Genomic DNA, 21616 nt, shown 5'->3' with positions numbered 1-21616 from the left:
TCTTCTGGCTAATAATCGTATTGACGTTGGATATAGTGGTGCATAAATTCTGAACCAATATTAGTTTCAAGATGCTAGAGCTCATCACTTCCGTACATTCTCATCTCATTTCTTTTCTTACAGTGGAAGCTCAACTTCACTGTTTTGGAGACACACATGGCCATGGCGGGAGCATCCTTTGACTACAATATCGAAACCAGTATTCAGACCATGTGCAATGAAAATTGCAATGACTATTATAATAGGATCATAATATGACCGAGTACAACTTTGAATCAAATAATGATACCACTTTGAATCATAGTGGAAAGAATCAACAGGTAGCTATAGCAGGGGTCTAGTTTCAATACTTGGCATAAACAAAATAATTGAATAATTTATGATACAACTACATCTTATCTCTGTTGAAAACCTATTTATTGATGATGCGGGAATCTGCCATGGAGAGTGAGTAAGGTCACAGATAGAGGATCCACTGAGATAGTGGTACTGCAATCGGGCCCGAAATTGATGGCTAAGAGCGATTCCTCTGCATGTAAGAATGCGATTCATGCTTTTGGCACATTTCACACAAATAAAAGAAGTCTTGGTGGTTAAACGTTGCGCTTCCTTGCAGCTGTTCAGTACTGCGACTTGTCAAGGCTGTTAAAATAAGGGTGGAACAAGGCTTTCTTAGCTGAAATTCGGCTCGCTGGGTTGTATTGCAACATACTCTGCAGATCAGAAAACACGCAATGAGCACAGTGCAAGGAAGGCAGAGAAGCGCTTAGTTCATGCATGCATGACAAATTGAGGATACATTCTACTACAATTAATGATGCCGCATCTCTCGATGGAATAAGTGCACGAAGGATACTCACTTTGAGAAGATCGATGCCTGCTGAGTCGAGTTCTGGAACAACTTGTGCGAGGTTGTGTGGTTTCCACTGTGGATAGAGATGCCAATCTCGCAGCGTGCTCACTCCAGGCCATATTTGATCATTTGGGGTCCCAAGTAATCTGCAAGGAATCAAATCATTTATAGTGAGCAACACGGGTTTGCTCATGCAATGTACTTTTTGTTGGTCTAGACCACTCTAATGAAATTTGATTTCACAAACATTCAGGGAAGGTGCAAACGTAACCATGGGATGTTGCTCGCGTGCACGTTTAAGGTCTCTATCAAGCATAAAAGGAAGAAAAAAATAAAAAAATAAAAAAAATAAAAAACTCACCGGAAAATGTGCAGGAGCTGCTGGAGTTCAGAACTTCCTGGAAATAGAGGCATCTTGCGGCACAACTCAGCTACAAGCATGCACCATGCACCATTCACAAGACAGAGGTCATTAAATTGCAGTAAATTCAAAGAGACCTGGAGCCTACCCCAAACATCACACGTCCAGGAGGTCCAAGCCCTCAGTTATCATGGGTGAAGTAGCGCAGACTAAACTCAAGCAACTCATTTGGCTTCGTGACATCAAAGAAAAAATCGAGAAATTGGTGAAGGTTGATACTCACCAAATATGCATCCTACAGACCAAATATCCACAGGTGTTGAATAATGGCTAGACCCCAGCAAGATTTCGGGGGCTCTGTACCACAGTGTGACAACCTTCACGACAGATCATGGTAATTAAAATAAGCAAAATTATATAGCACTTTGCCCCGACCTAACGTATTGCTAAATGTAGAATCATTTCTCATTTGATCGCAATACAGACAGAAAGCTCACTTCGACTTAGAATGAGCTTCTAGAAACTGACCTCATGAGTATAGCTCTTGACCGGAACAGTGAAGACTCTTCCTAATCCTAGATCCGCAATTTTAACCAAACCTCTATCCCAGTCAATGAGGATATTCTGAGGCTTTAAATCCCTGCAAAGAAAAAAGATGCTTCAGTAAAGTACATGTTGGAGCATACGTCTGCAAGAAGTTTTCAACGTAGCACAACAGTAGACCTTTCATAAGACCTCACTTTCAGATCTAAAGCATATATAACTCTGAAGTTGTAATGAAAGGCGAAAGACTCCACATCTCCAGAAAGTTGAATTTATAAAGATTCCGTCATTGAGATACCTGTGCATGACTCCATGGCTGTGGCAGTGAGCAACCCCTTTCAGCAATTGGTACATAAAGCTCTACACCCATTCAGAAAACATCGGACGGAAGAAACTTTCAATTATCATGGAGGTTGGCAGACTAAGGGTAATCTAAGAACTTGGAGCGCTGTAGCAACAACTGCCACAGGCAACCAGGTGTGCGATAATGGATAACTTAATCAACGTGACTTCTTCTAAAAGATTCATTCAAGAGGCACATGAGGGGGCAGAGGTTGTTTGCTGACCTTAATGGTCAATGGAGGAAGTGGGTTGTTGAGGCCTGGCCATGACAGGTCAATGAACCTTCTTAGGTCCGTGTCGACGTACTCGAAGACCAGGTACAACGATAACCTCCCTCCCTTACTGAAATGCTCCACACTTAACAATCTATAACAAACAAACAAACAGGGAAACATAATTGGTAACACGCATTTTCCTCCTCAACGCCAGTTTACTATAGTGTAATATGATAACCGTTTACGCCTAACTCTACAGCGTAATGTATCCGAATTGAACCAAATGCCAGCCTGCGAACTAATTCCAAACAAGCGGAAAACGAATTACCGGACGAAATAGATGCTCATTGAAAGCAGTTGTAAGAGAGCCACTTCTCGTATCGTCGTGGCAGGAATGCCTTGAAAATCGTTCTCTAGCTTGGTTTTCTTCAACGCCACCAAACTCCCTGTTCTCTTGTCCACCGCCTTGTACACCTTCCCGTACATCCCCTCGCCGATCTTCTCTAATTTCTTATAGTTCTCCATCTCTCATACCGCCAGAATCTGCTTCAAGTCTATTCCCCCACTTCACTAACGCCGCAACCAAAAGCTCAAACCCTTCAGAAAAACAAAATTAAGTTCACATGTAACAGCCTCGCGAACAATGCCTTCTCCGCCCTATCGCCTCCTCCTCGCACACTACCTCATCAAATGCTCATCAAATGCTCGTCCTCGCATGCATCCAACTCCAGAACCCACCAAAAACGCTTTCCATCACCCAGTAACCACCTCCAGAGACAAACAAAGCTCACAAAGAACTACAATCTTGAAGCGCAATATAGCTCCACAACGCAACCCCAGACGAAAGAAACTATCTAACACTAAGTTCTAACTTCTAACTTCCAACATACTTCGCAGGCAGGATTATCTCTCTGACGTTTCCCCTTCTGGATTCTCACACCGACACCGCCTGCAACTGGAATACACCACAAGCCCCTTGATCCATGAACACCCCCGATCACACTGCTTCATAAGGCGGTGGATCATGGATCACTCAACATGCAGGAAACTGCCAGCGCTTGCCACTGATCCTGCTCTTGTGCATCTCTCTCTTTTCTGCACGCATCCTCATTCATCCGTTCTTCTGAACCAGTTCGCGATGCACTGTATAGCAGGGCTTACAACGAAGGTCGTTGTGGCATGTGCTAATCATGGGGATAATCTCTTTGATACGGCGTTGAAGCTCTCATGATTAGTCGGGATCCCCAGCGGAAGAAAAGACAGCAGGAGGCGGGTAACTCTTGTGCGGGAAGGAGCTGTAGCACAGAATGACACAAACTTTTCGCCAGGGTAACAAATCTGGCGGAATGATAAATTTAACATGGCTTGTCTTCAGCAACAGGGAGGATGCACTGCCTTACGGATGATTCAGAATGTGAGGGTAGAAAAAATAAAATCATGTTAAATCAGGCTTGTGTTAGATTGCGACGTCGGATTCTTCACCCACCAGATCTTCTCGAGCCGATCACTCCGCCTTAATGAGGCAAACACTGACTGAAAACGAGACTTACATTCCTACAGTGCATTACTGAACCATTCAATACTATCCTTGGATGCTGAAGAATGTCTTCGAATGTATAACATCGTCAAAATCAAGTGCAGATTTCGACGTTGCATACCGATAGCGCCAAACGCAACAATACGTTCAAAACATAAGAATGAAATGAAGGCAATCATAAAGTGGATGATGCCAAATCCTCGGTCACTGAAGTGAGCAATTTCTGTGAACCAGTTCTCTCGTGTCATCTCCCCCTCCTCTGGTTGCTCTTTCTCCGTGCTTCGCCTAAAAATTGACTACCAACAGGTCAGCGCCACGTGCCGAAACCAGGATCCTGTGCAAAGATGTCCTTGCTGGAACTTCCTCGGATGACTTAGTTTGTGCTTGTGACGATCGGAATCACCCTTTAGGTTCGGACAGCCTTACCCAAACTCCTAATCATGCATTACGCACTGGCCCGCAATGAGCATGAATTATCTATAAAAGCTGAGTCAAATGCTGAACAGACCTGGAGGGTGCAGAATAGACCAACAAGGGTTTTCTGATACCGCAAGGAAACCCAATATTTTCTGAGTTTTACAATATAAAAGTTATCGGAGTCCAGCAGCCGAGAGACTGAGGAAAGCCTTAAAACACCAACCTCCAGTTCCAAAATGAAGTGCCAATCAAGGGCTGAGTGATAACGAGTTAGTAACAGCGTAGAGATTCTCGACAGATGGCAAACCAACCCCCCGCTTGCGTTGGGTCCCACAGTGGATAATCAGCTTTCGTAGAATCGGAATCCAGAGAAGGGGATCGGGTGGGGGGACATGTCTGCGACTCTCGGTGAGATTTGAACTACTGTGTGAGCGCATGCCTCGTATAGAGGAGCTTTGGAGCGAGGGAGGGAGTTTGAACTGGGCTCGTTGACACTCTGGCAGGCCGTCAAAAAAAGGCACACTCACCTGCCCCGATAAACACAGTCTGTCAGAGCCTCTTTCCCTCGCACTTGGCTTTGTGCAGCCTTGAGACCAGGGAAAAACCTCTCAAAAAGGAGAATTCGAGGCCCCCTCTATTTGAATCAGGGTTTTGCTCTCCAAGTAGCGGGATGTAAATGTTTTCCCATCAGCGCTTGCTCCGAGAAAGGACCCAGAGCCAGGTCGCTCAACAGTCGTCGCGCCCCCGATCATCTTAATGAATGAGCATCGCAATTCCCTCCCGAACTGGAACCCGGTTCAAGCCCAATGCGGGAAAAAAAGAGAACAACCCAGCGACGAGAGAAAGAAGGAGAGTCCATGGGGATCAAGGAAGCCGCCGCCCACGCCCTCCAGGCTGCCCATGCCCGTCTTCTTTTAGGAAAAGCTATCAAACAAATATAAACAACCCGCGCCTCTCCCCGCCCCCGCTATTCTAGACAAATCGGCAGTTCAGGGTCCTCCATCCACCATGGCGAGGCTCCCCGAGTGCGGTGTCTGTGGCCAGATTCACGAGAGCGAGGGAGGGAGAGAGCGAGGGAGGCACACGGCGGCGATGGCGGAATTTCTGCGAGGAAGAAGACGATGCGAGCTCTACGAAAGCGTGGCGAGTGAGCTGTTCCGCAGTGCCTCTAAACTTGGCGGGCCTCCACCTCCGCCAAGTGGACACGGTGGGGTTCGGCAAACTTGGATCCTACTAAAATTAGGGTTTTCATTGGGTGCCTTGTTGTAAAGGATGCCCCTGCCCTGACAGGCATGTTTGTTTCTCCAGGTCCCTTTTGGAGCTTCGCTTGGATTTGTAGCCTTCTGCCACCAAGTGGGTCTCTCTTGTTGCCCCCTCCATGGCCATGGCTACTGGTTTAGGGTTTTTTGATGGTATCCAATGCATACACTTCTTGGATTTGGATTCACTCCATTGCACATTTGTATTCTCATTGCACAATAGCAAGCCTTTTGGTTATTTTCAACGGCCGTTTAGCTTTCTTATTTCATGTGCAATTATAGAAATGAATGTTTGAGTTTAGTCTTTGCTATGTTTTTGAAAAGTTTCTCATTACAATAACAACATTAGAAATAACATACAATGGTTTTACTTGAATACAATTACAATTATTGGAAGGGCATTGCTAATAGTTTCCTCGTCACTGTAATATATTAAAATGCCTAATCACTTGAATAGAACAAAAAAACAAATGTGTGTTTATATATATATATATATATATACATATTTTAAAAACGTAAAAAAGTAAATAAATCAATAAAACTTTTTTTACATACATGTTGTAAATATTTATGAGATTGTGTTTACCTATTTGATTTTCCGTGTTGATTTCATTGAAAGAAACATTCCGAATAACAGTTGCAGAAAAAAAAAAAAACAAAAACAAAAACAAAAAAACAAAACAAAACAAAACACTAAACATTCGAATTTAAATTGTTCATTGAAAACAACAAAAAGTCAATGTATATATCAATATATCTATACGATTATAATATAGCACAAGATTTAATGTGCCTCCTTAATATGTAAATATTGGCAACTACAAAAAGTAAAAACCAATTGTGTTTGATTCTAAATTTACAATGTAATAGGTATCATTGTGTTTTTATTTATTTTTTGATTATTTCATCAATGATTTTATCAAAAATAAATCATCTCAGATGAACATACTATCATAAATTGTACTCTGCCAGTGGTATTTGCCACTGTATCTTCAAAATTTATGCTTTACCATAGATAAATACAATATGCTTCTTTAAAAAGTATATATTTTCAAAAATATTATGAGGTTCTGTGTGTATGTGTGTATATGTAAATATTTTCTTCATTTAGCTACTTTTGATAGTTTTGAAATTCATTTTTAAACTTATCAGTCACAACTTTTCAATATTTGGTTGTGACTGATAAGTTTAAAATTTCCAATGAAAAAAGAGAAAGGACACATGAATTCCTTTCAAATTTCTCTATAACTTATTGATTTTCTTACACCTCTATTGCAATGAATCAATGACAACATCAATAGATTGCAAACATAGAACAGAATGAAGATTATATATATATATATATATATATGGTGGACAGCGATTATCTCAAGGAACACAACGAACAATGGTGATGGAGCTTGGACACGGATCTTCCAGCCCTTGGAACCCAAGCCCGAGTTTATTTCACGGATACCCAAGCCCGAGTTTATATCACGGATACCCAAGCCCAAGTTCATTCCACGGATACCCAAGCTCAAAGATTCTCTCCAGATGCCGCAGCTTAATGTTGACTTTAAGCTGCGGCATCGACAAGAGAAGATGTTTTTAAGGGTTGACTTTAGTACGACAGGTGTTGGATTCTTTTGGTTTTGACTTGGCGGTTACTTGTGTGCCATGTCGAAACTTCGCGAAGACCCGACCGTCGATGTAAACGTGACGATACTCATACGATTGCGTCATTCTATATTCGTACTTATCGTCCGCAGTTACCCGTACAAAATACACCTTTACGTATCAACGTGTATTCTATATGTATTTACGTCCGATTCTGACTACGCGTATCAGTTGTTCATCTTTCTAAAACATTTATTTCAAAGCACAGTAACTTGAGTTCGTTTTCTGGATTATGTATTTAAGTATTTATTTTTTTTCCATAAAGCAAAGCAGCATGCATCATGAAGCTTTGCAATAATTTTTAACTTGCAAGGTTTGAGAGAGAATTTGGATTCAAAGAAAACAAATTTGTTTAAAACAAATAAGGTATAACAAACTCAAAATTAGAAGCCTTGTTTGGAAATGTTTTTATCAAATATAAAAAAATCTGTTGGAGATTTATCAAAAATAAATTGGCAATACCCCCACAACACAAGTCTACCCTTCTTAATAGATGGGACAAAATTATGGATGGCAAAAATCATACTTGGCTGTAGAGATGACAAAGTAGGTAAATGAAACTTTAGAATATCTTAGTGTGGTGTGATCATTCACAAAAGTGCAAATAAATGAACTTTAATAATTGTTCCATGTTTTTAGAACTTGTAGCTCTGCCTTTGGGGTGTAAGGGATTAAGTAGTTTAATTTACTTTTTCAACTATATCAATGCATTGGATACATTTTGTTTTTGTGTAAAAAAGAAAAAATAAAATGTTTCATGGTTTTCATTTATTTTATCTATAATTGGCGAAAATTGATTTCGGTAGATTTCATTACAAAATAATGATTTGATACAATCTTAAACATAAGTTGTGGGTAATAAATTCCATTTGATATTTGTAGTTCTATATGCTGTTTGTTTAAAGTAGAATTAAATTTTCAACTCCTTAAATAAGCAACTATTGTTATTCAAGTGGGGAGGATTTTTTCTAAAGAATTGATTAAGTTTTTATGTTCAACCAATAAATGTATTTCTGAATTGAGAGAAAAAAAAAAAAAAAAAAAAAAAAAGGAAAAAAAGGATAATTGAAAAGAAAAAAAAAGACTAATTAGTTTTCAAATTACCTCACATCTCCAGGACAATTCCAGGCCAAACAAGAAACTTCTCTAAGAATTATCCTAACATAAATTTTACAGGAAGCAATAGAAATGGTAGCCTTGTGCTTGATCAATTATGAGCACCTGAGTTAGCTTTGTAACATAAATACCATGGTCAGAGAACTTTAATATTAAATATTGCAGTTAAACTCAGCATTCACCTTAAATGAGGAAACAGAAGCACTAACAATAGAATATTAGTTACAAAAGTGAATGACCGGACTTATCATCGACATTTAATATGTATGCTAAATATGCAAACCTTTGATTTTAGGAATCATTTGAGTAAGATCCAAGAGTAAAATTTATAGAAAAATTCTTGTGAGTCAATTAACTGTAGCTTCTCATCCACTTTTGTTTTGACACCTACTGAGTCACTGAGTTTGACAAAACAGTTAATAGATTATTTCTTGCAAAGAGCAAGTAACTATTCCAAAAGAAAGAAAACTCTTTTATCCCAGTGAATCAGTTGTCTAGTGGGCCAAGTAGATAGGTGTCAATATAACCTAAGGTAGGCTAAAAACTGTCCCAAAAACGTTTGACTGAATTAAACTAAGGAGCACTACAAGCAAAAATCAATCCAACATGAAGAAGGTGGTTCCAGGAGTTTTGAGTGTTGATTCAAAATTGGGAAGTTAATGAACAACAATAAATAACTCCCCCCTCTGCTAGATGGTGGTCCCCAAACAAAACAACTAGCGTCCAGAAAAAATGAAGCTAAAAAATTATGGGAAGGGTGAAGAAATCCAGTGAATGAAAGTGCTTAGTTAAACATTTGTATGTTTAAAGTGAGAATGGCTGTGCAGATTGTATCTTTGAGTTCCTTATCATCTGTGTACCTGTTCGTTCAGAGGTCACCAAATAATGTTGCATAATCCTCTAATCTACAAAATCTTTTATTACCCCAATATGATAGAAATCAATCGGATCCATAAAAAACAGGGTTCACGAGATGCATTTAAAATGGAACCAAACGAAATTTGCACCCGAATTGAGTAAATTACTCCATCACTGCAACCATTTCTGTAACCAACTGTGGCAGTGGAGTAGGTTCCTGCATTCACGAAAAATGAAGCCATAAATACTTGAAACAAAACCATCTTTCGTGTGTAGATTGCAGAGAAGTTGAATATATCCAATTGTGCAACGACTTGATACGTATGGTTAGGAGGCAGAGGAGCGGAGAAGTGCTCTTGAAGGATGCCACTATGTGTAGCAGTAGAGGATCATCAAAAATGTTCCATAGAAAGGGAGGAGGTCCAACACGCCTCTTATTAAAATTCTCTTCCATCGAAGGTACAGCATAACCCTTTAAAAAGGGAAAAAAGTTCTACAAAAGACAATGCAAAGCTAATGTATTATGAAAATACATTCAAAGAACTCTATGTGTCAATACTTAAGTAATTAGTTTTTGAGAAGGCTACGAGGTTACACTGCTCAGGGAGCAGACAAGTATATAGATTTCAACCCCGGACCTTAAACAATTGCACTAGCCTTTTAACAGCCCCGAGGTTTGGCGTCAGCGACTGAATCTTATTAACCCGACAACACAGTTGAAGAAATCATCAACAGCTGGATTCGAATCAGAAGAAGCACGCATGCAAATGCTCCAAATGACACAGCTTTGGAATCTATCACCACTTTGTCAATATGATGATCAAATCCACTCAAATACACTTCTAAAATGGAGAATAATACACAGACCACAAATAGCTTACAACAACAAATGAGGCTTTACCTGGGCCATTTGACGCTATTGGTCGCTGGTGTCTATCAATTAAGTGATGAGCAAATACCGAAACACGCATGTCAACTCAACGGCAATTCGACAGTCTTCAAGTCACAATTTCGTCAATTAACTTAAGAAAGGGCACTCAGCACGGTTTCATCCACGAGAATCGACGGTGGCTTCTTCTCGGTTGCAATCACCATTCCAATTGGAGATGGCCTCGCAAGAAAGAAAAATCGAACTTAGAATGTAACTAGGTTCTTCAAGGAGAACAAGTCGAGTTCTACACCAGGATAACTTCGATCCTTAGAGAAGTTTAACCTATTCCTAAACCTATCCAGACCAAAAAGTCCTTACAAATCAACCAGCACCTCTAAAACCCAACACGCTCCAACAAACAAAAAATATCATCGTCGGCGTCAGATCGAAAGAGTTGTGTGAACCCATGCGCACAAACCTGAAGATGGTGAGCAAAAACGAGTGAGGAAAGTCCCCCCATGAATGCGGTTGAAACAGCAAGGTCTGAACAACATCCATAGCCAAAGACCAGATCAATGAGGATTCGGGTGGAAGGAGGCTGTTACGAATGGAGCTTAGAGTCCGAAAGGTGCTCGATCGACGTCGAGGAGGTCGACAGATCATGAAAGAGGGGAATAACAAGGAGGTGTCGGTCGATTGAATGAGCCTTCCGTGACGGGTGGAGCCTTGGATTGAGAGGCGTGAGAATGGGGCTGCGACGTAACCACATCGAAGCACAGAAAAAGTTCTCTTCTCAGATAATGAGAACTAATTTGCAATTCAAAAGACTCTGCAAAAGAGTCTCCCCTCCGTGAACTAAAAGAATTCCTAGCAAAGCTGGTGACTTCGGAGAATTGAACCCGACGTGAATCGAACACGCAACCTTCTGATCTGGAGTCAGACGCGCTACCATTGCGCCACGGATCCTTCGGTAAGGAAAACTGTTGGGGTTTCTATTATTAATACCTTTATTTAAATTTTCATCGATAATGTGTAGGGTTTACAAGCATCACGTCATACTTCACATTCGTAGCCCCTAGTCAATCACGCATTAAAACTCTCACGGTAGAGGTGGAAGTCCAGCCCACCTCCAAGTTGACATGAAGGTGGAAGATAATAGAAAAGATCGTTCTTTGTATGAAAGGTAGAGAATGAGGTGCAACTACAAAGTGGGGCAGAATAAATCCTACAAAACTAACCAATAATGTGTTAATCGATACCGTCCAACCTGAACACCAAGTGGGGGAGGTCACTTCCAGAGCTCCTCCATGGGGATTCCACGGTCTCTAGCTACATCCCTAAACTGTTTCATCTTGCCCACAGCCTCCACAACTGCCCTTGCGTTGTTGAGGGGGTTCTTGCTTCCCAGCTCCTTACCCAAAGCGTTCTCCACTCCTGCCAGCTCGAGCACAACACGCACTGCGCCTCCAGCAATGACTCCTGTACCTGTTGCTGCCGGTCTGAGCATCACCTTGGCAGCGCCATACTCTCCATCGGCTCTGCAGTTAACAAGAATCAACAATTAACAAGAATAAACAATGCATTTCTACCTTGACATTCAGAAAATGGACCTTTCGCTTTCTAGATAAGCGATGTATTTCACGAAAACATAGTGGCGAACTAACACTTCATACATACACGTTTCTCAACATCACGATCATACAGTTCAGAGTTTGTTTTCCTGAACCCAAAGAACCATGTACTGCACGCTTACACTCTTACATTTGTGTGATAAAGCTGCAAACAGTGTCTATATTGCCACGTGAGGCAGCACATGAGCTATTCCATTGCCGACTCGTGAAGGATTAGGAGATTGGAAAACGTAGAAGTTATGAACCCGGAGTGACCAACCTAGAAGTTAGGTTTTCGAGCAATTAGTATCCTGGCAGCGAATTTATTTAGCAGGGTGATATAATAAATTTCTCACATGAAGCTAATAATTGGGGGGATGGCAATGGTGAAAAGACTACACCTGTGCGGGAAAGTTAGATATTTGGTCATGGGCACGGTGACCAAGTGACGTCTGGCGTCAGTGGCCGACTTCTGCACAGCAGTGATGACCTCCTTCGCTGATCCAACTCCCACACCAACTGTGCCCTTCTTGTCTCCAATGACGACCACAGCACGGAACGACATCTGCTTGCCTCCCTTCACCACCTTGGTAACTCGACGAACTTGCACCACTCTCTCTTCCATCTTATCATCGGCGTTTTTGCCACCTCGGCGGTCTCCACGCCTGCCCCTAGTGTCATCGCTTAGGTTCTCATCGACAGCGGCTCCCTTCTTCAAACCCTCGAAAGCCTTCCCGTACAAGGCTTCGTAGGCAGCAGTGATGTCTTCTTCGGACTCCTCGATCTCGTCGTCATCGTATGCAGCCATGGCAACAGAGCTTCCTGCCTTCACCGGCTTAGGAGAGACCGTTGCTTGCAATTTCATTCCCCACATGGCGCTGTTCAGACGCATGCTCTGGACTCCAGTTCTTGCGAGCACGCCAAATACCCTAGGGGTTGCCTCAAGCTGCATATTAAAACATCTTCCACATGAAGCTCAACCCTTTCATATGACTTAAGCTGAAGGACCAAGTTGTGTGAAGATAATTTCAAGGCATCCCACGAAACTGCACTTGCAGATACGGAGAGAATTTGCAATTTAAACCCTGATAATGGTGTTGACCCTCGAATGCAACTTCCTGAGGTTTGAACTACAATAACAACAGTAATTGTACTCAATTAGACGAGCCACGAATTACGAAGCTCTCAAGGGTTAGAATGAACCGAAAGGCTTACAGCAGCGGATGGAGTGGAGGACGAGGCCACCGCCATTAAAGGCGCGGTCGTCATTCTGTTCGCCAGCATAGCATTAGCAGCCATGGCTAAGTAGAGCTTTTCGCAATCCTGCGCGCAAGTGTGTAAAAATCAGCAGAGTCATCAACATACTCAATACCAAGAATGAATGTACGAATGAATTCGACCTGCAAGAACCCCTAAACGCCTACTACGTCGACATCTCATGCCAAAAGAATTAAGCTGCGCATTATACAGCCCCTCCTCCCAGGCGAATATAAGCGCAGGGTCTAAAATTCAGAAAATCTCATAATCTATCAGACAATAACAGCTCCCTAAATAACAAACCATAACTGCAAGCCTGAATAAACAGCAAGCAGGAAAACTAATGCCATAAGACAAGATAAATAAACCTCGAAAAACCCGAGTTTTCAGGATAAGGTGAGAAAACTAAGAAAGCCCATACACAACAGAGCAATGCGTCCAACACTGCAAGGGATGAGGCGGCGAAAGAAACACAATCCAACAACTCAAGCCACTGGAATCTCAACTAGCGAACAAAAAACGTCCAATGCCTTTTCCTCTCACAAACCTAAGCACATCCTCTCACAAACCTAAACACCCTACAAGGAGAATCACCCACGAATACAGGCAATGACTAGCGGTTTAATACCTGAATTGCTGCCTCTCTGAAGCATGAAAATCAAGTGCAGAGAGAAGACTGCAAGAAGGTTAGACGCACCTCAGAGACTGCAGGAGTTCCAGACCATGAAATGGTGCTTCCCACAGAGGAAACTAGCAAGTCCTCAAGGTTTTGGCATCAATCATCAGTATTCGGCGATGGAAAGCCAGGGGCAGCAAGGAATGGATTGGCAGAGGAGTAGATAGGAAGCCTCGGCCTGTTGAATGACCCTATGACCACATGGCTCTGATGCACAAATGGTCCTGTAACCGCATGAAGCCTTATCCGGTTCTGTTTCGAGGATGTGATGATGGAACGGACGTATCGAAACATATCCATTCAGTTTGTGTTTACGTTGACAACAGTCTCAACTCAGCAACGCACCGCATTAGCACAAAACCCACCTTGTGATTCATTCTATACATTTTGAGGCATAATGTTTCGAACGAGAAAACTGTTTGGTGAGAGTAACTCTTCTAACAATGATGTCAAGTACTGGGAGTTTGAATAGCTTGGGCCTGTCAATGTTGGACATTAGAACTCGAACTATGATCATCCTGCTCCGGTAAATTCTTTCTGCAATACCCTCGGCTTACTGGCACCAGAATGGAATTCACAGTTTCAGCGAGTTTGAAGTTGTGTTGAACCCTAAGAATGATTCGGTAATCCTAGCACTGCTTGCACAATTGTTGTCCTGTGAAAACGATTCAGTAGGTGCGTGATATTTGTCTCTACCAACCATTGCAACTACTGCAGTTTTCTTTCACCATGGCATTCAAGCCATCAGAGCCATGCGGTTGTACGATTCAAGCAGATTGGGAAGGTGATATATAGACCAGTATCTAGAGGACTGAGGACAAATAGCATAAAATCCTTCAACAGACATCATGCAGGGTGCATTAGAAAGATGTTTTTAGCTTCAAAACTCACAGCCAATTCATTGCAATAAATTATATTGCAGCTAATGTTGTGTAGGATATTCAATTATCTCAGAGGTTCCGAGAACAGTGGATGGAATAAGACAGACTACCATGTGATAGAGATACAAATATTACACTGGTGCTTACTGCTGTTCTGACGCTTGTTAGAGTTCATGCTGTCACCAAATAGTGCAGATACGTGTTGCACTGCTGCAATCAATTCTCCTTGTTATTTGTAAATAGTGTGTATCTGCAGTCACATGCACATCACCACCTTGCATTCCTCTCTTCTCTATCTAACTAATGGGGTCTCTATGCTTAAGGGAGAAAATTAGAGGCTGCAATTTTTAGAGTTTGTAATTGGTTGAAATCAAAAAGCTTTTGTTGGTTCACATTATGCTTAAAGAAATTAGTCAAAATTTCATTAGAAGAAAAGGTGAGGTGGAATACATTTTTTTTTTCCTACATGGAATCACCTATTTTTTAACCTTCTTCCAATCACTAATAAGACCACTATGCATATCTTTGTCTACTAAAGGGAAAAAAAAAAAAAAAAAAAAAAAAAAATGGTCTCATAATGCAATATTGAAAACTTTTAAATATAACTCAATTTGCTTAGATTCCAGTAAAAGCCTTCTTAAAAATAAGAATTGAGTAAATCTTTTTTCAAATTCTCTTAAGAGTTCACAAGGAGCCAATTGCTTTCTATGTCTTGTCTCAGCATAATTCCAAAAAGATTGCTTGGAAATCCTATCAACTTCTTTACAATAGACTCCTATCAACTTCTTTATAATAGACTCCTATCAAAATTATATTTGCAGTTTCTTTTTTAATCCAAAAATCATCATTATTATTATTAGTTTTTACAATTCTCAAGAATAATTTCTAACTTTAATGTAGAAATCTAGTAAAATATAGTAAAATTTTGAACCTACTATTAATATTTGATAATAAGTAAAAGTAGTTTTTCCAGTTCTACAACCTTCTAGAGAAAAGTGACAAATCATATTAGGACAATCTACATTCAACAACTTGTTAGGATTACGAGTTGGAATATTACTACTATTCAACATTTACCCACATCCAAGATAGGTTGAAAAAATACACGTGGATGACTTGTTCTTACAAATCAAAGTGACAATTCGCTCCAGATTTAGGATTTAGATATCTTTCAACACCTCTTGACCGTCATAAAACTGTCTGCACGTCTGAGATGCATACCACCCCACTACGGTCCTCAACCCGCTCTTACAACGAACAACGCTTAACTCTACCTCCACCTCTCATGCACCGCTGAATCCTCAGTAATCACGGCGGCCCAGGTCCCAGCGCCAGTGGTGGTGCATCCTTGCTCCCGATTGTTGTAGATCACCACCAACAATCGCAGAGCAGATCTCCTCAACGCTTATGCTTCAAACCACGTTTCAAAACATACCAAATTTCCTCGGGACCGACAACTCCAATGGCTGTACAGGATGCATCACAAGGTACGGATACTTGAACCTCAAACCGCTCAAAGAGCCCCGCTCATACCGTGTCCAGGATTTAGGTGAGTCCATTGCCCTTCAGACGGGTATGCATCTTAGGACCATATCAAAAGAAGCTATGACCATATTTGGAAATTATGACTGCTACTGGATGAAGGGGTCGTATGGTTTTGAAGCAGAATACGTCAAAACTGAAGCAGAAAGAGCATAAGTTCGCGAAAAGCATACACAGAAACTCTACTCCAGGGTTCATGTAGTTGGGGTCATATGGCGGCTATATGCACTCCAGTTCTGATTGCCACAAACTCTCATGTACCGTATCTGCCCAATAAGTTTCAGGAGATTTGGAACGGAGACGTAATGCATTGCCGTCCTTGTGGGGTTGTGGCGGGAGCGCGCCATTTTGGAGGAGTGAATGGTGTTGGAAGATTTAATGTCTAATTTATTGGAGTGAGCCGGAGGATATTTGAGATTGGACTCCAGGGTTTTGGGGTTTGATTTAGGGTTTTGGAGAGTTGGATAGTCCAGGCGTGAATTTAGACCGAGACAGTTAGTGTTTGGAATTAGTCGACGGGAAGACCAATGTATTACCGAGTTTTATGAGGTCTAGGGCAAGGGTTGTTGCACAATTTGCGTGGAATTTGTCATGTGGTGATTGATGGCGAGTGAAAAAGCCGCTATGGCGGTGGTAGGAGCTGATGAGGGACGACATGAGAGCTCTACAGAGCAATCAAGCGTGAAATGTAACCGGCGCGCGCTCAAGAAGAAAAAGCAGCTTCTCGCTATAGATAATGAGACCAAGAATGATTATTTTGATGTCTATGGTGCTCAATCGAAAGCTGAAGTGGTTCTTCAACCTCCAGCACCAAACTCTAGGTTAAAATTGAAGGATCTGCAAGGGCTAGTGAGGTGGGTACTAGCAGATGGAGAGAGTCCCAAGTGGATTTTCGTGAAAAATATGCCGCTTGTGACGAAGGTGGTCATGTTACACATGCCGGGATTGGACGCGGCGCTCTACATGGATCATCCTGGTCTTTTCAAAAGCCTTAATCAATGTTGTGGGGTTCCTCGAGCAGCTGTTGGGTTTAGTCCTGTGGCAAATCCAGCACAGACAGTGGAGGCCCTCTTTAGTTGCCAGAAGCCACAATTGAAAAGTAAAATTTTAGGTCTGAAGAGGGAGCACCCTTACTATTCAAATTCAGATAGTGAGGAAGATCAGGTGAAGGACGTTAAATCTTCAGTCGGGGAAGTAGAGGATGGGTTATGGAAGCGAAGGAGGCTGGAGAATGAAAGCTGTGGTGCGAGATTCAACTCAAGCAGTAAGGATCGAACGTCTTTTCCTGCTTCCTATTATACTTTGACGGCTCGACAAATGCACGAAAACGGATATCCTAAATTTGCTTTAGGGGAGGACATTCCACCCGGTTTCGTGAGAACTCTTCCTGCCGCAGCGAACGTGACGCCTTTGGAGATGATTGCTGTGGATTGTGAGATGTGTTATACACGAGAAGGGTTGGAGCTAACAAGAGTATCAATGGTGAGCTCACAAGGGGGTGTTATTTTAGATAAGCTAGTGAAGCCTGTGAATCCTATCACGGATTATAATACACAATACAGTGGAATTACGGCGGCCATGATGGCTGACGTTACCGCAACTTTGAAAGACGTGCAGGATGAGATACTGAGGTCGGTGCATGCAGAAACGATATTAGTTGGGCATTCCGTGGAGAATGATTTGATTGCTCTGAAGATTTTACACTCTCTTGTGATAGATACGGCATTGCTGTATCACCATCCGACAAGGGGGCCCATGTGTAAGCCTGCTCTCAGAATGTTGACCGGAAGGTACTTGAAACGAAAAATCCAGGGCGACAAAGCTGGACATGACAGTGTGGAGGATGCGCGTGCGGCCATGGATTTGGCTCTTCTGAAGATTAGCAAAGGTCCTGGATTTGGAAAGAGGATGAAACCGAATTGTGAAAGCTTGATCGAAGTATTGGGACGCCAAGATCGTCGTAGCTCATTGATAGATAGAAGGCCGATGTTGCTTCAGTATGCCGTCGGTTCTTGTAATGCGATTATCGCAAATTCAGATGATGAGGTTTGTGCTAAAGCTGTGAAAGAAGTCAAGAAAACTGCAGTGAACTTTGTGTGGGCTCAGTTTTCGGACTTGCATGCTTATTATGAGGAGCAGGCGCGAGCTACTCAAGATTGGTCGGCCCGTATGGCTGAAATGGCTGCGATGATGACCTGCAGTACACTAAGTAAATCCAAGAGTCTCACTGATGACAGAGATACAAACCCAGAAGCAAAGGCAGCTTGTAGATTGTTACCTGAAGGCTTGCAAACAGTTTTGGCGAGGTTAGATGATCGCTTCAAGAAGTTGTATGATGCATTGGAACCCAATACCTTGCTCATAGTAGCGACTGGCCATGGAGATACTGTTAGTGTTCGGCGGCTGCAGGAGCTCAAGTGGAAGTCTTTTCAAAACAAGGAAGCTAGCTCAAAGTGGACTAGGAGCAACGAAGATGTTTTGGAAGAATTCGCTGCTCGGGCAGAGACAATGCTTGCTTTTACTTGTATCAAGTAGACTTGCCTTGGAGTGAATTGTTTCACGAAGCTCTGTGTACTTGTGTTTGCAATATGCACATCAGAAATCTTTGGAAAAAGTGCTATGGTCGAGTGTTTTAAAAGCGAGCAGCTCGGAATCCAAGGAAGCAGAATGCAGGAAACAACGAAGTTAGGTTCTTGTTATGCCCCGCACTTTAAGCGACCTATGACGAACATAATATGTCAGTCGAATTTTAATCTTGTCTTGATAGTGACGGCATTACGGTGACGAAACAAGCTACTAAACAGCAAGCTACTACAGTTGAGATAAGTTCAGGAGTTGGCTCGTCTCCTCATGTATCATATCAACAATTTACAGAATGGATCTCCTCTGGATCCGATTTTTGTCCACCCGGTTATTCATTGTATGAAGTCCTGTGTATATTCCCGTCCTGTTCGAGTGTAATACTGTGGTTCACTAAGTTGTTGCTTTAATTGTCCTTGCCTCGAGATTTAATATTTGGTTCTGTTATAATCGGCAATTGACGGGGTATCTTGATACAAGGACGCTGTTGTATTTTCTGTTATGAATTCGTATTTGAAGGACCTTGATACCCATGGATATCCTTGGTCGTGAGTTGGAGAATCAAGTGAATAACTTCTTGTACAAACCAAATGTTATTTCTTCATTACACTACATGGAGATGTACGTTTGGTTGCTTATTGAGGACTAATATCTTACTGTTGTATCTCAGATTGCAGAGAGTTTTGCGTCAATTAGCAGTAAAGGACATGTGGATTTGGAACTGCGGACTAAAAGTGAGCAGCTGAGTATATCCTTACCCTACGAGTTACTTGGATTTCTCTCTCAGGTGTATCAGGCAAAAGTTGTAAGAATGTAAGAGTTTCTGCAACACCAACTTTCATTTGTTAGAAATTATTTAAGTGATGAATAATTACTTTCCTAGTTGCATTGCATCCACATTTAGGCAATTTCAGTGGCAATAATCACATGCTGGGCAGCTTTGCAATTAGTACCCTAAGCAGATACACTCAACGTCCATAGGAAGAATACATAATTGCTGCAAAACAAGTACTGCAATAATTCAAAGAAACTGGAAAACATTGGCATATTCTTCTCGCAAGTAAACTCACATTGATAAGCTATGCAGACTCCGACTATGGAAGGGACCTGAACATTAGACAACCAATTTCTTCTTTGATGCACAAGATTGATGAAGCTTTAATTGAATGGTCCAGCAAGAGACAAACAACGGTTGAGTGAAGCACTACCAAAGCCAAATACCGGGTGCTTTTAGAAGCCACAAAAGGCACTATACACTTATAACGAATGCTGCAATAATTACAAATTTGGAATAATGATCCATCTCTAATTCTTAGCAATAATGAAAGTTATATCAAATTGGTAAATAATCTAGTATTGCATTCTTAAACCGAGTACATAGAAATAAAATTTTATTTTATTAAAAAAAGAAGTTTAGTTCAAGATTTAGTAGTCAAACTATATGCCTACATTTGAGCAACAAGCTGACATTTTAATCAAATCTCTAAAAACTTTTACATATTATTGTATGAGTGAAAGAATAGGTATACTTTTGATATCCAACTCAACATAGATTACAATCTACCTCCCTCAAATACCTCTTTGCAAATCAACAATCTTTAAAACTTTAAAAATTAGCTTTCTTGAACCCATTTATTTTTGCTTTATACTTTCTTCACAATTCAAATATTCCTACTCTACTTGGATTACACATTGTTCAATGTTGTCAACTTAGAAGAAGTTTCTCATAAAATCCTACTTTTCACTAAAGATTCAAACAAATCTTCTACCAAACTTGCAGCAAAAGAAAAGATGCTTGCACAGACTCTACAAAGTGCTACCACCATCAACCATAAGCCTAGTAAAAACACTTCCCATTACAACAATATTATCTCAACATCATCAACAAGCACAAACAAGTTTTGAAGAACTATGTTGAATAATTTCTTATAACATGCATCTCCTCAATCTCATGTCGCCATTGATCTATTGTTGCTTATCTTTGAATAAAATAGAAGAGAATTCTAATACAAGAGAGAGTGTTCAAATAAACACATCAAAACCAGCATCTTATTGGTTACCATTATGACATCATTATTTGATTAAACTTAAGATCATCATTAAATCTTAAATTCTAAAAATCCTAAATCTTTAATCCTTAAAACTTTAAATTCTAAAAATCCTAAACCCTAAAAACTTTGTATTCTAAAATCCTAAATCCTAAACCTTAAAAATTCTAAATTGTAAAAACCCTAAAATCTAAACCTTAAAAACTCTAAATCCTAAAAATCCTAAAATCTAAACCTTAAAATTTCTAAATCCTAAAAATCCTAAATCCTAAACCATAGGTTCATAAGTTTTGGAAGGCATTTGTTTTCATCAACATCCTATAACAATGTTTGTGCAAAAAAAGAAGCATTGTCTTGAATCATAAATTATTCAACCAAATCTTGCATAAATGAATACTACCAAGTTTAGGTACTAAGCATGAATGTTTGGGCGACAAACTCAACTAAGTAAATTGCTATAATGGTATATTATAGGAATACTGTAGTATAGAAGTATTGCCAGAAGGATAGCAAACTCTAATGCCCATGATGCAAATTGAAGTTTCATTTCGCAATTGTATAAAACGCTCTTCGAAAAAAGCTAAAATGTCGTTACGGGGAAGTTAAAATAGGGCTGTACTGGCGAGTTTAATTGAACATCGCATTGCATGGACAGTTCTAACGCCCAATTCTCCACAGTAAGTTACGAGTCTAGCCGAATTTCATAATCCTCAGGGAGTTTCTTTCTACTATATTATCGTATACTACATTCTGTGAAACGATCGTATCTTGAAGGTCATCAATCAGCAGATCGACTCAAGACAGGGCCAAAATTGAACAGAAGTAGCTACGAACCTGAGGAGTGGCACTGTGGTTTTGGTTTGATCGTACTAACAGAGGTGATTCAAATCAGGTATTCCACGGAGGCAAATCATCGCGAGGAAAGCCATCGTAACTGTCACTGTCGTAAAGCACCTCGCGAGGAGTCAGCGGGACCATCATTTCATCAGGCACT

General features: G+C 41.0%; 3 protein-coding genes, 1 long non-coding RNA gene and 1 other non-coding gene across 6 annotated transcripts; 2 read left to right on the top strand and 3 right to left on the bottom strand.

Moving 5' to 3' along the window:
• Positions 1-202: 202 nt before the first annotated feature.
• On the bottom strand, positions 203-3368 carry LOC112280581 (cyclin-dependent kinase B1-1). The gene is made up of 8 exons (XM_024516220.3): positions 2643-3368; positions 2324-2465; positions 2056-2117; positions 1743-1854; positions 1498-1591; positions 1215-1284; positions 861-999; positions 203-713 (listed from the first exon to the last, which is right to left on the bottom strand). Exons 1-8 carry the CDS (start codon positions 2837-2839, stop codon positions 621-623), a joined length of 909 nt encoding a protein of 302 aa, XP_024371988.1. The 5' UTR covers positions 2840-3368; the 3' UTR covers positions 203-620.
• Positions 3369-5170: 1802 nt separating this feature from the next.
• On the top strand, positions 5171-5783 carry LOC149989827 (uncharacterized). Its single transcript, XR_016498609.1, has 2 exons — positions 5171-5475; positions 5577-5783. It is a non-coding gene; the product is annotated as an uncharacterized LOC149989827 (long non-coding RNA).
• Positions 5784-10922: 5139 nt separating this feature from the next.
• On the bottom strand, positions 10923-10994 carry TRNAW-CCA (transfer RNA tryptophan (anticodon CCA)). Its single transcript has one exon. It is a non-coding gene; the product is annotated as a tRNA-Trp (tRNA).
• Positions 10995-11181: 187 nt separating this feature from the next.
• On the bottom strand, positions 11182-16011 carry LOC112290440 (small ribosomal subunit protein uS5c). The gene is made up of 6 exons (XM_024536678.3): positions 15888-16011; positions 13593-13645; positions 13317-13400; positions 12854-12961; positions 12040-12584; positions 11182-11566 (listed from the first exon to the last, which is right to left on the bottom strand). Exons 1-6 carry the CDS (start codon positions 16009-16011, stop codon positions 11317-11319), a joined length of 1164 nt encoding a protein of 387 aa, XP_024392446.2. The 3' UTR covers positions 11182-11316.
• Positions 15662-18900, top strand: LOC112292092 (small RNA degrading nuclease 5). 2 transcript variants are annotated; one of them, XM_024540255.3, is made up of 2 exons: positions 15662-15939; positions 16279-18900. In XM_024540255.3, the coding sequence occupies exon 2, from the start codon at positions 16598-16600 to the stop codon at positions 18527-18529; it is 1932 nt and encodes a 643-aa protein (XP_024396023.1). In that variant the 5' UTR covers positions 15662-15939; positions 16279-16597; the 3' UTR covers positions 18530-18900. The 2 variants fall into 2 exon arrangements, with proteins under 2 accessions (XP_024396023.1, XP_024396016.1); XM_024540248.3 differs by having other exon boundaries at positions 16119-18900.
• Positions 18901-21616: the final 2716 nt, after the last annotated feature.

Source organism: Physcomitrium patens, chromosome 1 (assembly GCF_059467195.1).
Source record: "Physcomitrium patens ecotype Gransden chromosome 1, ASM5946719v1, whole genome shotgun sequence".
NCBI lineage: Eukaryota > Viridiplantae > Streptophyta > Bryopsida > Funariales > Funariaceae > Physcomitrium > Physcomitrium patens.
This window is presented reverse-complemented; position numbering and strand designations above follow the sequence as displayed.

Coding starts and splice junctions, on each gene's coding strand:
- LOC112280581 (XM_024516220.3), bottom strand. CDS start 2,839: ATGGAGAACTATAAGAAATTAGAGAAGATCGGCGAGGGGATGTACGGG. Junction 1,592..1,742: donor TCAAGAGCTATACTCATGAG/GTCAGTTTCTAG, acceptor TCTGTCGTGAAG/GTTGTCACACTGTGGTACAG. Junction 714..860: donor CAGGCATCGATCTTCTCAAA/GTGAGTATCCTT, acceptor TCTGATCTGCAG/AGTATGTTGCAATACAACCC.
- LOC112290440 (XM_024536678.3), bottom strand. CDS start 16,011: ATGGACTCACCTAAATCCTGGACACGGTATGAGCGGGGCTCTTTGAGC. Junction 12,962..13,316: donor TGGACGCATTGCTCTGTTGT/GTATGGGCTTTC, acceptor ACTTGCGCGCAG/GATTGCGAAAAGCTCTACTT. Junction 12,585..12,853: donor CCTCCACTCCATCCGCTGCT/GTAAGCCTTTCG, acceptor TTTAATATGCAG/CTTGAGGCAACCCCTAGGGT.
- LOC112292092 (XM_024540255.3), top strand. CDS start 16,598: ATGGCGAGTGAAAAAGCCGCTATGGCGGTGGTAGGAGCTGATGAGGGA.